The sequence below is a fragment of the Uranotaenia lowii genome, chromosome 1 (genome assembly GCF_029784155.1).
Source record: "Uranotaenia lowii strain MFRU-FL chromosome 1, ASM2978415v1, whole genome shotgun sequence".
NCBI classification, from domain to species: Eukaryota; Metazoa; Arthropoda; class Insecta; order Diptera; family Culicidae; genus Uranotaenia; species Uranotaenia lowii.
The window spans coordinates 211,391,332-211,407,948 of NC_073691.1; the positions used below are offsets into that span (position 1 = coordinate 211,391,332).

Sequence of the window (16,617 nt, forward strand, 5' to 3'; positions counted from 1 at the left end):
TACAAAAATGACAAAAATGACAAAAATGACAAAAATGACAAAAATGACAAAAATGACAAAAATGACAAAAATGACAAAAATGACAAAAATGACAAAAATGACAAAAATGACAAAAATGACAAAAATGACAAAAATGACAAAAATGACAAAAATGACAAAATGACAAAGTGACAAAAGTGACAAAAATGACAAAAATGACAAAAATGACAAAAATCACACAAATGTCAAAAATGACAAAAATGGAAAAAAAATAAAAAATGACAAAAGTATATCAATTGGATTTTATTTTTCGAAACTCACTTTTCATTTCTTTTAAATAATTTTTCTCTCAATTCAAAAGTTTATTGTTTGTTTTTTCTTGAAACGCCATAAATTTCAAATAAAATTTAACATCAGCTGAAATCAAAAAATGAATCAACAACTGTTCTAGGAATCAAACATCGCCTACCGACTTAAGCAAACATGACAGCAAGCAAAAATGACAAAAATGACAAAAATGACAAAAATGACAAAAATGACAAAAATGACAAAAATGACAAAAATGACAAAAATGACAAAAATGACAAAAATGACAAAAATGACAAAAATGACAAAAATGACAAAAATGACAAAAATGACAAAAATGACAAAAATGACAAAAATGACAAAAATGACAAAAATGACAAAAATGACAAAAATGACAAAAATGACAAAAATGACAAAAATGACAAAAATGACAAAAATGACAAAAATGACAAAAATGACAAAAATGACAAAAATGACAAAAATGACAAAAATGACAAAAATGACAAAAATGACAAAAATGACAAAATGACAAAAATGACAAAAATGACAAAAATGACAAAAATGACAAAAATGACAAAAATGACAAAAATGACAAAAATGACAAAAATGACAAAAATGACAAAAATGACAAAAATGACAAAAATGACAAAAATGACAAAAATGACAAAAATGACAAAAATGACAAAAATGACAAAATGACAAAAATGACAAAAATGACAAAAATGACAAAAATGACAAAAATGACAAAAATGACAAAAATGACAAAAATGACAAAAATGACAAAAATGACAAAAATGACAAAAATGACAAAAATGACAAAAATGACAAAAATGACAAAAATGACAAAATAAAAATGACAAAAATGACAAAAATGACAAAAATGACAAAAATGACAAAAATGACAAAAATGACAAAAATGACAAAAATGACAAAAATGACAAAAATGACAAAAATGACAAAAATGACAAAAATGACAAAAATGACAAAAATGACAAAAATGACAAAAAGGACAAAAATGACAAAAATGACAAAAATGACAAAAATGACAAAAATGACAAAAATGACAAAAATGACAAAAATGACAAAAATGACAAAAATGACAAAAATTACAAAAATGACAAAAATGACAAAAATGACAAAAATGACAAAAATGACAAAAATGACAAAAAAGACAAAAATGACAAAAATGACAAAAATGACAAAAATGACAAAAATGACAAAAATGACAAAAATGACAAAAATGACAAAAATGACAAAAATGACAAAAATGACAAAAATGACAAAAATGACAAAAATGACAAAAATGACAAAAATGACAAAAATGACAAAAATGACAAAAATGACAAAAATGACAAAAATGACAAAAATGACAAAAATGGCAAAAATGACAAAAATGACAAAAATGACAAAAATGACAAAAATGACAAAAATGACAAAAATGACAAAAATGACAAAAATGACAAAAATGACAAAAATGACAAAAATGACAAAAATGACAAAAATGACAAAAATGACAAAAATGACAAAAATGACAAAAATGACAAAAATGACAAAAATGACAAAAATGACAAAAATGACAAAAATGACAAAAATGACAAAAATGACAAAAATGACAAAAATGACAAAAAAGACAACAATGACAAAAATGACAGAAATGACAGAAATGGCAGAAATGACAAAAATGACAAAAATGACAAAAATGACAAAAATGACAAAAATGACAAAAATGACAAAAATGACAAAAATGACAAAAATGACAAAAATGACAAAAATGACAAAAATGACAAAAATGACAAAAATGACAAAAATGACAAAAATGACAAAAATGACAAAAATGACAAAAATGACAAAAATGACAAAAATGACAAAAATGACAAAAATGACAAAAATGACAAAAATGACAAAAATGACAAAAATGACAAAAATGACAAAAATGACAAAAATGACAAAAATGACAAAAATGACAAAAATGACAAAAATGACAAAAATGACAAAAATGACAAAAATGACAAAAATGACAAAAATGACAAAAATGACAAAAATGACAAAAATGACAAAAATGACAAAAATGACAAAAATGACAAAAATGACAAAAATGACAAAAATGACAAAAATGACAAAAATGACAAAAAATGACAAAAATGACAAAAATGACAAAAATGACAAAAATGACAAAAATGACAAAAATGACAAAAATGACAAAAATGACAAAAATGACAAAAATGACAAAAATGACAAAAATGACAAAAATGACAAAAATGACAAAAATGACAAAAATGACAAAAATGACAAAAATGACAAAAATGACAAAAATGACAAAAATGACAAAAATGACAAAAATGACAAAAATGACAAAAATGACAAAATGACAAAAATGACAAAAATGACAAAAATGACAAAAATGACAAAAATGACAAAAATGACAAAAATGACAAAAATGACAAAAATGACAAAAAATGACAAAGTGACAAAAATGACAAAAATGACAAAAATGACAAAAATGACAAAAATGACAAAAATGACAAAAATCACACAAATGTCAAAAATGACAAAAATGGAAAAAAAATCAAAATGACAAAAGTATATCAATTGGATTTTATTTTTCGAAACTCACTTTTCATTTCTTTTAAATAATTTTTCTCTCAATTCAAAAGTTTATTGTTTGTTTTTTCTTGAAACGCCATAAATTTCAAATAAAATTTAACATCAGCTGAAATCAAAAAATGAATCAACAACTGTTCTAGGAATCAAACATCGCCTACCGACTTAAGCAAACATTTTTGCTATCCCAACAAATGTGCAAGACAGTAAGTGGCTCAACTGGAGCAACACCGAAAGGGACGGTCCTGAAGTAGAACTTTTTTGCTGCCGCCTTCCATTTTTGCAGTGAGCGAATCTTCTCGACTCTGGGATTTTTGATCCACATAATGGGGCTGCCTCTTGAGCAGCATCCACACACTACATCGATAAGCATCATAAAAAAAGTTGACAAGTTTATGACGCTGTGGACGACCAGCAGCATGTGTTTGTGTTTGATTTTTTTTTATTTGCATCCTCGCTTCCTTTTGCTTCTCATGAGGAACATGTGGATAGGGCCAATATCAAGTGTAAACATACTGGGTAAAATTGAAGCACTTTTGCCTTCCAATCGACCGAGAGTGGGTTCGGAACCGGATGTTGTGGTTCACCCCGAACGGAAGTTTAAGGTTTTAGTTAAGTGTTGTGTCGAGTTGGCTTTTAATAAAGGAAAATGAAGGATATTTTCCATAAAGGGATGCTCGGCGGCGAGTAGAAAAACACACGCTAAACGGAGAGGTGAAAAACAACTCCTGGTAAGGGGGGATGATGGCCTTTTGTACTTCCATTCATCGTTCCAGTCAATTCAGCACAGATCAGCGGTGGGTTACAAGGTCATGACGGAGATTTACACCGGGAATGAACGCCATCGTTCGTTAGGAAGCGATGTGGCGGTTTATCTAATGCTCAACCCCCGACAAAGACGACAGCGATGAGGGTTTATATATTTCCAGCCAGAAGATTTATTGGTCATGTGCGTTTATGGGGCAAGCACTAGTGCCGGCAAAAAGCTGGCAAACGAACGGCTGCTGAAGCCAAGGAGTTCCCACACAAACACTACATTTATCTGAATTTACGAGTCGATTTTCTAGGAGAATTTTTGATGAGTCTATAAAATTTTGTGCGTCTTATGACAAGCCGGATGTCAAAGGTGGGCGACCCCAGAGGTCTCTGATAAGCAGCCATTTGCCTATTTACGATGCTTTCTTTATGGAAAACCATCTCCGTTGCCGGCCGGAACGGACCAATATTTTGGGCGACAGTTTTTGTAGCATATCAAACAACTATAAACAGTTATTTTACGTTCTCATCAAAATGCTTGCGAAATTAAATTCCAGCTATCAGAAAATGGTGACAAATTTGCCTGGCAGCAGCAAAATCGGAGCAAAAAATCCGAAAAAAATATTCCCATGGAATGGCATGAACGGTAAACAAAAACTCTGAACAAAACCGCATAAATTACCATCTGGAAATAGGCCTCACCGATGCTGAGGGATGGAACATGTTTGGTTTGTAAATGAACAACACATGACGAAACAGTTGGTGTTACACTGTAGTGGGATCACGTGTTCTGATTTTTTGCTGATCTTTTTGAGGTTGGAATGTAATGCCACACATGTCATTTTTTTGTCAAATGATAACGACAAGAGTGTTTGCTAAAAGCAAAAAAAATGTGTCGCGGTTTTGAGTCAAGGTTACACAAAATTTACAATTTGCAAATTAGAATAATACACAGCAGGACCATAAATCGGAAAAAATCGACTCCTAACTTTATTTTAAAAGCCACATAATTTGATAAAATATTTCAAAAATTCCAGATCAAAAATAAAAATACTGGGAAATATATCTCTAAAAACTTGGAATTCACTTATTTTTAAAATCAAATAAACACATCTTTTGATTGAAATCCAACCAAATAAAACTTCTAAAAAGCAGAGACCTTCTGAAAAACTTATTCCTATCTCACTCCATACGAATGTGTTGGTACTTTTCAAACATATAAGGTTAAACGAAAACCACATTCCATTTCGTATCGTTCATCTGACAGGAGGGGGACCTTCTTGCTAGCTTCGGATCGGAGAAAATCATTTGATCCATCCCCAGGGCGTTTTAGCTGGATCGAGATGTTCGGAGAAGTTTGGTAGGTGTTTTGTGGGCATCCGGAAAACTGAGCTTTCCTTCTTCTTCTTCTAATGCCAACACAAAATCCTTTCTCCGTATAAGGAAAAGTAAAATTTTTTTCAGATACTCTAACGAACTCATATTCTAACTTAACTTAGAGCTGAACCAGATAGATTGGGTCGGTGGTGAATGAATGAGTTTTTATGAATGTCATCCTCCCCGAAAGGAATTTCGAATGCTGTCATATTTTCATCAAACATTCCCATCCTCGGAAGTGGAATCATATCCCTATCCCTGGTTGGATAAAATTTACTTGTTTATTCGGGGTTTGCCGGATTTTCGCCGAATCAGAATTGACTCTTTGTTGATGATTTTTGATGAATATTTATGGGTGGCTTATTCGGGAGGTTTTTCGACAACCGACACCAAAAAAAAAAAGCGCTGGGCTCAATACATTCATATTGATGCTTAGTGTGCGATTCATGTTGTTTTAATTTAGCTTCGCAGTATAATTTCATGTAAATATATTTCCCACTCGTAATTCCTTTTTGATTTTTGTTTGGTGAATTACCCAATGCCTTGCAAACATAAGAGGACTAAGTATAATATGGCAAAAATATGTAAAATAAATATGATAACTTATCTTTGAGAATGTTTTGAGGTTCCGAGTTTCTTACGAAAATATTCAAATATGTTATATTAAAGATGATATATGAGGAATGTCTTTTTTGTCATTTTTGTCATTTTTGGCATTCACGATTACGCCAGATTCTACTTTAAATTGATGTTGAGTTTTTGAACATACCTAGAATTATTGTTTTGTCCTTAATAAGCAAAAGTGAAAAGATTTTGCGGGTCAAAAAATTTCAAACCCGAGCGTTTTTGTTGCTTTTAATTCTTCCCTGATTTGGGTTGAATTTTGCACAGATAATGAACAAAATGTGCATGGTCCATTATTAGACAATTAATTTTTCCATATTTATACATCCATAGAGATTCGTATGGTTGAGTTTCTGGTTTTGAAAAGAGATTCAGAAAAGCTTTAAATTTTTTCTTCATTTAAACTGCTGAATTTATAAATAAGAACCAAAGTGAATTTTTCATGATTTCAAGGTCTGAACTTCATTGGGTTCTGCAGGAGTATTGAAAAGTTCTTCATTTTGTTTGAAGCAGTTTTACTCTGTGTAAACATTTAAAGAAGCATGAAGGGGGATTTATTTCCCCCAAAAACCCAACAAGCTGCCAGAAAATGCGGAAGATCAGAGGGAATAAAAAAAACAAGCAACCAAGACTCGACGATCACACAATCCAACTCCAGAGTTTGGTAAAACACAAAGCTTCGCAAACAACAAAAAAAAAAGAGTAAATGCCTTACTAAGCTCTAGGACCCAAGGCCGAAACCTTTCTCGAAAAGAGATAGACTTATTATTTATTTAAGTGAGCAAACTTCCCATCTTCTTACGCATCGTCACTCGAACAACATCCACACATACACAAACATAAAACTCGAGCCAGAGTACATACGAACTGGCAAGTGTAGAAACAAAAGCTCCTTTTCCCAGTCTTTGTTGACCGAGAGATGGTTCCTTTTCCTAAACGATATTCCTCGGCTGATTATGGGCTGATCGAAGTGACGATGTTTTCAAGCCGTCGTTGGTAAGGGGGGATGAACCGAGAGCGTTGATGAAAGGTGACAGGACCCGCACCCTTCCTGTTTCCACATTTACATTCGTTCCGTGGCCGTTTTCCGCACATGAACCTTCCTTTCTCAACGAGGAGAATGATGGAGATCGTTCAAAATGTGTTTGATGGAGCCGTAACATGGATTGAGCTTACGAGGACGACCGCTGAGAACTGGGAATGGGGGGATGAAGAATCACTTTATATTCATGGTTGAAAAGAGCTGAAAGATTTTACGTTCCCCTCTCGAAGAAAAGATTGGTTGTTTTTTTTTCTCACTCTTCTTCCGAGCAAGAAAAATGTTTGCATTTGGTTAGAAGGATTCACTTCACTTTATTGGCGAACGATGACACATTCTGCTCGGTAAATGTCTCGCCTCAGCGCTTAATGGAGAAAAGCTTTCATTCATGGATAATGCAGGACGCTGAAATCAAATTTCGTACCCACTAAATTTGCCTAAGCGATACACTTACGAGGCGAAATCAGACGAGGTTTTCTGCTGCAGAAGATGAATGGCGCTGCTTTTTGTATCTGCTGGTCTTTTGTTATGTTCTTATGAGTTATTAATGAAATCTTTTTCACAGGTCGTCCTCCACCGCGTGTTTCTTGGTGGCACGATGGCGTTGAAATCTCCAGCACCAGTCATCCGTCCGCAGTCGATGGAACGGCCGCCATGGTCAATCAGCTGTTCCTGGGAACCGTCACGAGGGATCTGTACGGGGCCAAATTCGTCTGCAAAGCCGCAGGGTCGAAGCTGGTACCGGTTGTCACCAAAGAGGTCGGAATTCAGGTTCACTGTAAGTGTCAAAGTTAATTGATCCCAATCATTGGGACAAAGTCTATTAATTTCCCACCAATTATAGTGAAACCTCTGCGAGTGAAAATAGTGACCCCCAATGAGCTGCTCACGGCAGGGCGTCCAGCTCCAATCCGTTGTGAGGCGTGGGGTTCGTTTCCGGCGGCCAAAATCGTCTGGCTTCTGGATGGAGAACCGCTGCGGAGCGCCGATATCACTGCACATAGTGATAACAATGTGAGTTTTCTGAACCAACAATCAGCAATTTGTATTTCCACTGAAACCTTCCATTTTGAACTATTTTTCTCTCATTTAGAATGCAAACCTAACGTCCAGCCTGTTGACCCTGCGAGTTTCGGCCGAGAACGATGGCGCTGAGCTGACCTGCAGAGCTAGCAATCCGTGGTTTAGTGGGACAGCGCTGGAGGATAAACGCATCATTAGCGTAGCTTGTAAGTATTGTTGAGTATATTTTAAGATACCAAACTCGATATTTGAGAAAAAGCTAAATTTCATCGGTTTAAGAGTTCAGAAAAAGAGAAGAGTCCGTACTCATCGATAGGGATATTTAAGTACTCTTAATAGCTACTTTTTTTTTTTGAAAAAAAAAAACCGTCGAAAATTTTGTTTGAAGTTTGGTGAAATGATTAATAAATCAAAATCTATCTCAAAAGTCCAGTTTATGGATAGCACGTTTTGAACATAAGACAAACATTATTATTCATTCATATACAAAGTTGAAAAAATTGAAATACTCCAACAAGTTTTAAGACAGTTTTGTTTCAAAATGTTCAGTTTTTTTTAAATCAAGAACCTCTAAATTAAGATTTAAGTAGTTGATTTTTTTAATTCAGTGAAATAATAAAATTTGAAAAAAATATTCTATTTTTTAGGAGATTCTATTTTAGATCACGAGATTGTTTTTGAATGCCCATATGAGGTAGTTTAAATGCCTTTTTAATGAAAAACAGATTAATCGTTCAAAATGTATGCTAATTATTGTAGAAATAATTAATCTTCGTTTCCTAAATAAATTTACAATGAAAAAGTTGGAGACCATTTAAAAAAATGCATTTCGATGAAGATTTTGTTTTCAAACGGCATCCGTAACTATGTTTTAAGCAAAATATTCTGCGATGTCCAAAATTTCTCAAAAAACTCCCAGTGAAAAAACTAAAATATTGCTTGATATGTTTAATCGTTTACTCAGAAACTGTGCAGGGTGTTCAATAAGTTCGAATACACTTTTTGTTCAGATGGTTTTTGAAAAATTTTCGTGCGAATCTACAAAATTTTAAAAACTGATTTTACTATGTTCAGCCGACCTATTCATAGTCCTGAAGGATCAATTCGCAATAAGTTTCAATTTTTAATCAACAAATCAACACCGTGAGTACTGGTTCAGGAAATTTAAGTTTACCGGATATGGCTCCATTTTATTTCCTCTTTTGATAATTGATGTTGTTGAAAATAACGTGTAGTATTATGAATGTGAACCAGATAAATTTCAAATTTGATACCAAATAACTGATGATATTATTATACGTTAAAAAAAGCTTTAATTATTTACATATTCTCAAAACAAGTTACTTCAAACATTTATTAAGTACATCTAACGGAAATTCAATTCAATTTTTATTTTTTTCCGGCCTGGACTTAAATAAAAGATTTCTCTAGAAGTTTATATGAATGTTCGCCTATGAAAATAAATTATCAATCTTACTATCAATACATTAAATTCAAATAAAATTTCAGTAAAAAAACATCCGATTTTAAAACTCGAATAAATAATTTATTCCACTTTTCGTCTTCGTTAGAGCTTTTACCAAAAATGAATAAACTGATTAGTAAATGGAAAAATGTTCTTATACATAGTTCAAAATTGATTCAACCGATGGATCTTTTCGAAAGCTTTACACATGTTAGTTTCAGTCTTCATAAATCATTCTGAATATTTTTTCGGTAATAACTGAGATATTGCAGTTTGAAAGTAAAAAAGGTCAATTTTAATAGATTTTGTGTATCGAAGATCAAGAATGTTTAAGAAACTTTGTCAGATAATTATGAAATATTATGGAGTTTCAAATTTAAAGTACTCAAGATGCATGCATCCGATTTCTTTTAAATTATAAACGATACTGTTCATGTACCCTGGGATGGCAGTCAAAATGAGAAAGACAAATTTCAAAAACCAACCATATATATTTTGAAAACTGGCCAAAAACTGACCTATGAAAAATTTGCCTACGCAAGTTGGCCAGAAACTGACCTATGAAAATTTTTTGTTCAATTGGACTTGATTTTATATTTATGAAATTATTAAAAACCAACTCAACTGTAACACTTTAAAAAGATTGTATCTTATGTTACACGAACAAAAATAAATTATTATAATTATTATTTTGAGGAATCTCAAATGGCCCAAAGCTACTGTGAATTTATGTTTGATTCCTTCTAGCCAATGGAAAAAAATGTTAATTCATTTGTTTTTGTAAATATTCATTACAGAATTGGCGTTAAAATAGAAAAAAACTCCTATAAAAAAACCTCTTTTGACATGAAAACTTTGATTATTACTTAATTGTACATAGTTTCAAAATCATCCGATCAAAGTGCCATTTTCAAATTTAACATTTACCTACCATTAAAATTATATTAGAGATTTCATATATATTCTTATTAATTTTTGAAGCAGAAAATCATTGGTGGTTGAAAGCTTCTTATGAAATTAATGAAATTATGATTGATGAATGATAAACAAAAAAAAAAACAATGCTTTCAACAAATTGACTACTGTATATACATCCAAAAATATAACAACTCAGTAATTATTAAAAAAAAGCTTCTTCACTTTTCTTCTTTCGACTCTCTTTTCTTTTATGACATTTGAGAATTTTTTTTATGCTTTCAAAATTCCAATATATAGACTTCATGTCAATAAAAGGCTTAACGGATTATTTTTCAATTTTCGAAAGGCCCAAGAGCTGATAATTAACTAAACATGGTGGGAAATTTTAAAATTTGACAAAAATTGCAAATTGCACAATACATTAGTTTATAATTTAGGGAAATTTTCATGATTTCTTTTATCTAAGCAAGATACTGTATGCTGAAGGCTATGCATTGTACGTCGTTAGAAAATTTTCTTCAAGTTGTTTTTTATCTTAAAACCTTATCGCTTATTTGATTTTTCAAATTGTCGTCTTATTAAAATTCAAAAAAAATTGAAAAAATTAGAAGCTCAGAAATTTGAACAAAAAAAAAATCAGAATTTTTTCTCGTTATAAATCTATGCAAACGAAAACAAAGAAATGACAATTTAAAAAAAAAATGAAGTTGCATCTACATTTCGTTACGTAACTCGTAACTCAAAATTGCGAAATGTGGAGTTGATGAATGAACAAAAATTCAATATCCAAACATTAAATAGCTCATCAAAAGTGTTAAAATTCCAATTTATAGTTTTTTCCTGGATTTGTGATGTCATAACGCCTACAGCATCAATTGCAGAAATTTTTATTTTATTCGAATCAAATTTTGAATTTTCTTCTGTTAAAAATATTTTTAAAGAAAACGCATAAAAATGCTGCATTTAGGGGTAAAAAATACTGCAAAAATTCTAATATTCTAGCTCAAAATTAATGCTTGGATGGATGAAATATTGAAATTAACAATCAAATTTCAGCATTTTAAAACGAAATTTTAAAGGTGAATCTATAATTTACATTCTAATGCATTGTAGCCCAAACTGGTAGATAAACTATAAAAATATTTGTTTAAAAAAACTGTTTTAAAAACCAGAGGCGGTAGACAAAGTTTGGCGGAAAATTTGAACTCATAAAGCTTTAATCTTTCCAAACAGTTATTGAAAAATATGGACCAAAACAGCTGTTTTGTTATGTATTTAGTTGATAATATTCTTCAATATATGAGACTCAATCAATTAATTGCAATTGCAATATTCAACTTTTTTTCGTCAAATCTGAAGCTGAATTTTTCAATTGGAATTATCATTGTGTGATTGATCTGGAAACAATATCGACGATATAATTGGATTAGATTTTCAAACTCAGCCGAGTTTAGAAACAAGATTCATAATTTTTTTTTATATAATGATTGATATAAAAAAATTGATGGTATTGTGATACTAAAATTTAAAACGATCACGAACATATACATAAATTTCAAGATATTTTTAGTTTTTGAGTTTCTTAACTAATAGCTCAATAATGGCTGATAATGAATTCAAAATATGTGTTGTGATACTGAAATCAAAGTTCTATTCTCTTTTTTTCAAATTACCTAGCTTGCTTGTTTTCGTAAAGATTTGATACAACATTATGATTTTGATTTTGGACTCATGAATTACCTTCGAACATGAAAATGTTCAAAACTGCAGAAAACCTAATAGGTAACTTAAAATAAAATCAAAGATATTTTTTGAACTTGTTTCATTTTATTGGCTTAAAATATATGTAATGTAGACCAGAGCAATTACCGATAAGCTCGAAGAAGCTCTATTCCTCAATCGAAAATTGTAACCAAAAAAGTTGAACGTTCCCCGTTGAATATTTTATCAGTTTTATACTCGTTCGATCTGGGTTAATTTTTTATTCAGCTGAGTGATTTTTAAAATGATTTTTTTTATGATTTCTTATAGAATTTTGTACAATTCAGCGAATATGAAATTCAAAATAGAATGGTCAGGACATGAAGGTCTTGATATTTGAGTTCAAACAAAATTTGAATGGTTGAGGGAGATCGAAAACAGATTACAGTCCGGTTTTGAACACCACATCCCTAGATAGGGTTAAGAGCTTCTAATTGCGAAATTTGTTTCAAAAAACTAGAGAAAAATCGACGAAAACTTTGTTAAAAGTTTGACAAAATGATAAGTTAATCAAATTCTGTCTAAAAAGTCTAGTTTATAGATAGTACGTTTTTAAAACAACACACGATTTTTTTTCATTAAAATATAAAGTAAAATAAAATTAAAATCTCCAACAAGGTTTTAAACCATTTTAATGTAAAATTTTCAACTTACAATTTTGAGCCAGCAGACAATCAGAAAGGTTTGTTCTGTACTATTGATTCAAGCAAACTTTCTCGATGATTTGATTCGGATGCTCAAGTCAGAAAGGGCCAAATTGATAAAATAAAAACGGCATTCAATTACCTTGTGATATTACTCGTAATGAACCTTTTGCCAAATACCAAATGTACGCCATCATTGGAAAACGTATGCAAATGGTGCGCAATTGATTGTCATTCATTTTCTCCGAAAATTACCAACGGCGGAGCGCAAAAACTCAACCAAGGTCACGTTCCACCATGTGGCACAAATGAAATCCCCGCAACGGTTTTCCCGGCGAAATATCAACAGTTGGAGACAGCTGGCATGCAAGTTGGCATTTGTCTCCAAAAACCCCACGCCAGTCAGCACAAAATGTGATTAATTGACCTTTCAATTGAAATGCATAATTTCAGAAGCAGCAATCTTAATTAATTATTTTTCCCCCCAATTGAGTAGCGGAAAATGCATTCTGGTGGATGCCTGGCTGCGTTCTGGTAGAGTGCCGAAGTGCAAAAACAGACTTCGAAATGTCTCCTCACGCCCATTTAGTTCCCTTGGAGCGGCTTGGTCAGGACGACACTCTTCGTCAGTCGGTGTCCCGGACTCCAGTTTCCAAACCTTCTGTGATTTTTTCGCCTCGAACTTTTTTTTCGGTTCCCACGGCTTGCCACCCTTTCCTTCAGCCCAACTGATTCAACAACACCGAAACGTGGAAACCGTCCTACAGTGGTAGTGGCGCAATATGAAACTTTACCCATTAGCGGAATGAGTTTTCCAAGTGCCCCAGGAGAGCGGACGAGCGCGCGTTTTCCGAATGATAAATTGCACTTTCGCTGCTGCATTTGTATGTGTGCGGTGCATTTTTTCCCCAAGTCTGTTCAACAACCGACCGGAAAGCAAATAAAATGACCAAAGATGCGCGCCACCTTTTTCTGGGATTGTACAGCATTCGAAAGGGTTGAGGTTGAGTTGGATTATTTGCTTTTGCAAAGTCACTTCGAATGCGATACAATGGAAGGGAAACATTTCGAAAAAGGTTTGTGCTAAATTTACCATGAATTGGGATTTACATTTCAAATGCATTTAAACTGTCCCAATTGATGATGTTCTATCGGGGAAAAAAAATTAAGTAATATATTTTCAAAAACAAATATTTAAAATATTTGTTAAAACCTTTTTGTCTGTTTTGTTTGAAAATTTCAATGTTTCACTAGTAAAAGTTCAGCTTTGGTCCCGTAAGTTCGGTCGAACAATTGCTGTTTCTTGGCACTCACCCACCCACCTCATTTGGATTCAGAGCTGAATTGTGCGGTGCGGTCGTTCCGGGAAGAGAAGTATCCAATAAGTTTGTGCATAACGGTAAGATGATGACTCCCCTGTCAGCAATCGGAACTGGACCAGAACAGCTTTTGTGGCCAAGTTTCACCGGGAGCAATGCAAGCGAGAAATGCTGGCTGCCAAGTAACTACTTCAGAAATTTATGTGACTTACCAATGAATGGAAACATTTTGATCTCGGCGACCCAGTTGCTAGGGCAATTGTGCTCAATTTGTGAAGAAATTGGGGTTTCAGATTTTTCAGCAACAAACATTTGAAAAGAAGATGAGGGTTATCGAATTTATGTCAATGGATATAGATTTTGCCAAATTATTATGTCAATCTTTTTTCTCAACCAGTTTGAAGAACAATGTTGAACTTCTTCAAATAAACAATAAAAAGATTTAAGATTCTTCTGATTTTTCCCATTACATTCTGAGAAGTTACAAAAAAACTCATCCTCCAAAAAACGCCATGCATTACGATTGAAGATCAACTTTTTTAACGGTCGCCATGGAACAAAAATGTACTTTATTGATGAAGATGCTCAAATCAACAGAAAAATGACAAAAATGACAAAAATGACAAGAATGACAAAAATGACAAAAATGACAAAAATGACAAAAATGACAAAAATGACAAAAATGACAAAAATGACAAAAATGACAAAAATGACAAAAATGACAAAAATGACAAAAATGACAAAAATGACAAAAATGACAAAAATGACAAAAATGACAAAAATGACAAAAACGACAAAAATGACAAAAATGACAAAAATGACAAAAATGACAAAAATGACAAACATGACAAAAATGACGAAAATGACAAAAATGACAAAAATGACAAAAATGATAAAAATGTGACAAATGTGACAAATGTGACAAATGAGTAATATTTAGAAGAAAATTTGAAAATTTCCAACATATATCATAAAAATTAGAAGAAGCACAAGTTAACGACGTTTATGCATATTAAGTTATTTTCTATTTAAACCTTTTATTTCATGAATATAATCGTTAAATGAATTTTACAAAAATTATTTTCGAATCCGGATTTTTTGAAAACACAAGCTCATAGAGAATCTGCAAAAACCAGTTTTTTTTGTTATAAAATTTAAACACTTTGGGGCTGGAAGGTGTCACAATTTTTTGCTGCCAAGTTATCCAAATAGGTCAATTTAGGATAGAAAGACACATTTTTTTTTATTTTTAAATGTTCAAACTAAAATTTACTTCCAAATATTTGATCAACTTTCAAACTGGAGCCCATATTTTGACGCATATGAAATATCATGCCTTTATTCGCGGAACCGAGTTTGCCTAACACTCGGTCAAAGCGAACAACGACGACGACAAACGGTGGCGCCACACTTTCCGACATTTCCATCTGGAAAAAATCCAATTTCGCAGCAATAAAACACAAACACGGCAAAAGTCGTAAAATATGATCCTTCCCCCGAGTGCCGGATCGAGGAGGTGCTTTTGCCGCTGCATTTGTATCATATTTGCCGGACATATTTTTCCAGCGCTCTTTCTCTCGCTCGATTCCTAACCTAGCCCAATAGTTACGTTGGCTGACATTCATTGGACGTTCTGTATTTTTTTAACTTCTGTTACGAAGGCTTGAAAAAGGGGGGGGGACCACTTTCTAGAAACAAATGTCCAAAGCAGCTGGCCCTTACTGTGGGGTGGGGGACATAGTTATCCGGGATACCGGACTCTCTACTCGATGTTGCATCCCTCGGAAAAGTCCCGTGGGATTGCTCTGCTCTATTCAAGAAAATGTCGGACCAGAAACGGAAAAGGGCTATCGAACTAGTGTGAGGCACTTGTGTATGAAATTACCACCACTTTCCGGTGTCGGTTAATTAAATTTTATAATATCCTCCCTTGCCTAATGCACCAAAGCTGTATTTCAAAATAATTATTGCATCCGTTCCTTCTCTCTCTCTTTGCTTTGCACGATTTCCTTCCTGCTTGGCCGATGTCCTGCTCCAGATGAGCCGGTGGTTTCGGTGCATTTGGCCAACGAGGACCCCAGCAGAGTCATCACCCGAGCCGAGGGGGAAAATGTAACGCTCAAATGTCGGGCCGACGCTCGGCCACCGGTGACGTCCTTTTCCTGGTACAAAAACGTAAGTATTTCGATGAGTATGTGAGTGTGTAGCTAGAGAATATTAGACGGAAACACTGAGATTAGTCTTGATTAGAGGGGAAGTGCGAAAAGTGGAGCACCAGGGCTTCTGCGGGGATAATTAAGCCGTTTTGCTACAAACGACCATCGACTGTTACTGAACCAAAGTGAGCCATTAATTTCAGATGGGTCCCTGCTCTTATTAAAACACTGCAGCTTGCCACATGCAGGCACAGAAGATGGTACACTTAATCTTCTTTAAATGTAAGATTTTTTGATGCAACTCTTCCAATTATCAATTGACTAATTAAAATGAATATTCTAACATTATCCAGCAATTATTAAAAATAATCATCCAACTCTACGAATTCATGATCAGTAAAGTTAACAACAAACTCGGTACTCTTCTTGGATCATCATCAGTATGTCTTTTGTACCCTAGAGTAACAATTTGAGATAACTCATAGGCAATACCTTCATCTAAAATATAACAATTTCTAGAAAAAAAAATTATTAAAACTGGCTGCAACTCTTTGAAATTGCACCCGCCAATGGACTTTTTTTTTCAATAAAAATATATCGTAGTTGGAAAATTGTTATTTGAAAATTGAGTTATCCTGGGTCCGGCAGT

At 33.0% G+C, this 16,617-nt stretch overlaps 1 protein-coding gene across 1 annotated transcript in view; it reads left to right on the forward strand.

Moving 5' to 3' along the window:
* Nucleotides 1-16,617, forward strand: part of LOC129738361 (hemicentin-1-like) — a 310,036-nt gene that overhangs the window by 205,014 nt on the left and 88,405 nt on the right. The window contains exons 7-10 of the mRNA XM_055729545.1: nt 7,248-7,460; nt 7,527-7,696; nt 7,776-7,911; nt 15,851-15,987. Coding sequence (XP_055585520.1) covers nt 7,248-7,460; nt 7,527-7,696; nt 7,776-7,911; nt 15,851-15,987 — 656 coding nt within the window. The remainder of the gene's footprint in view (nt 1-7,247; nt 7,461-7,526; nt 7,697-7,775; nt 7,912-15,850; nt 15,988-16,617) is intronic.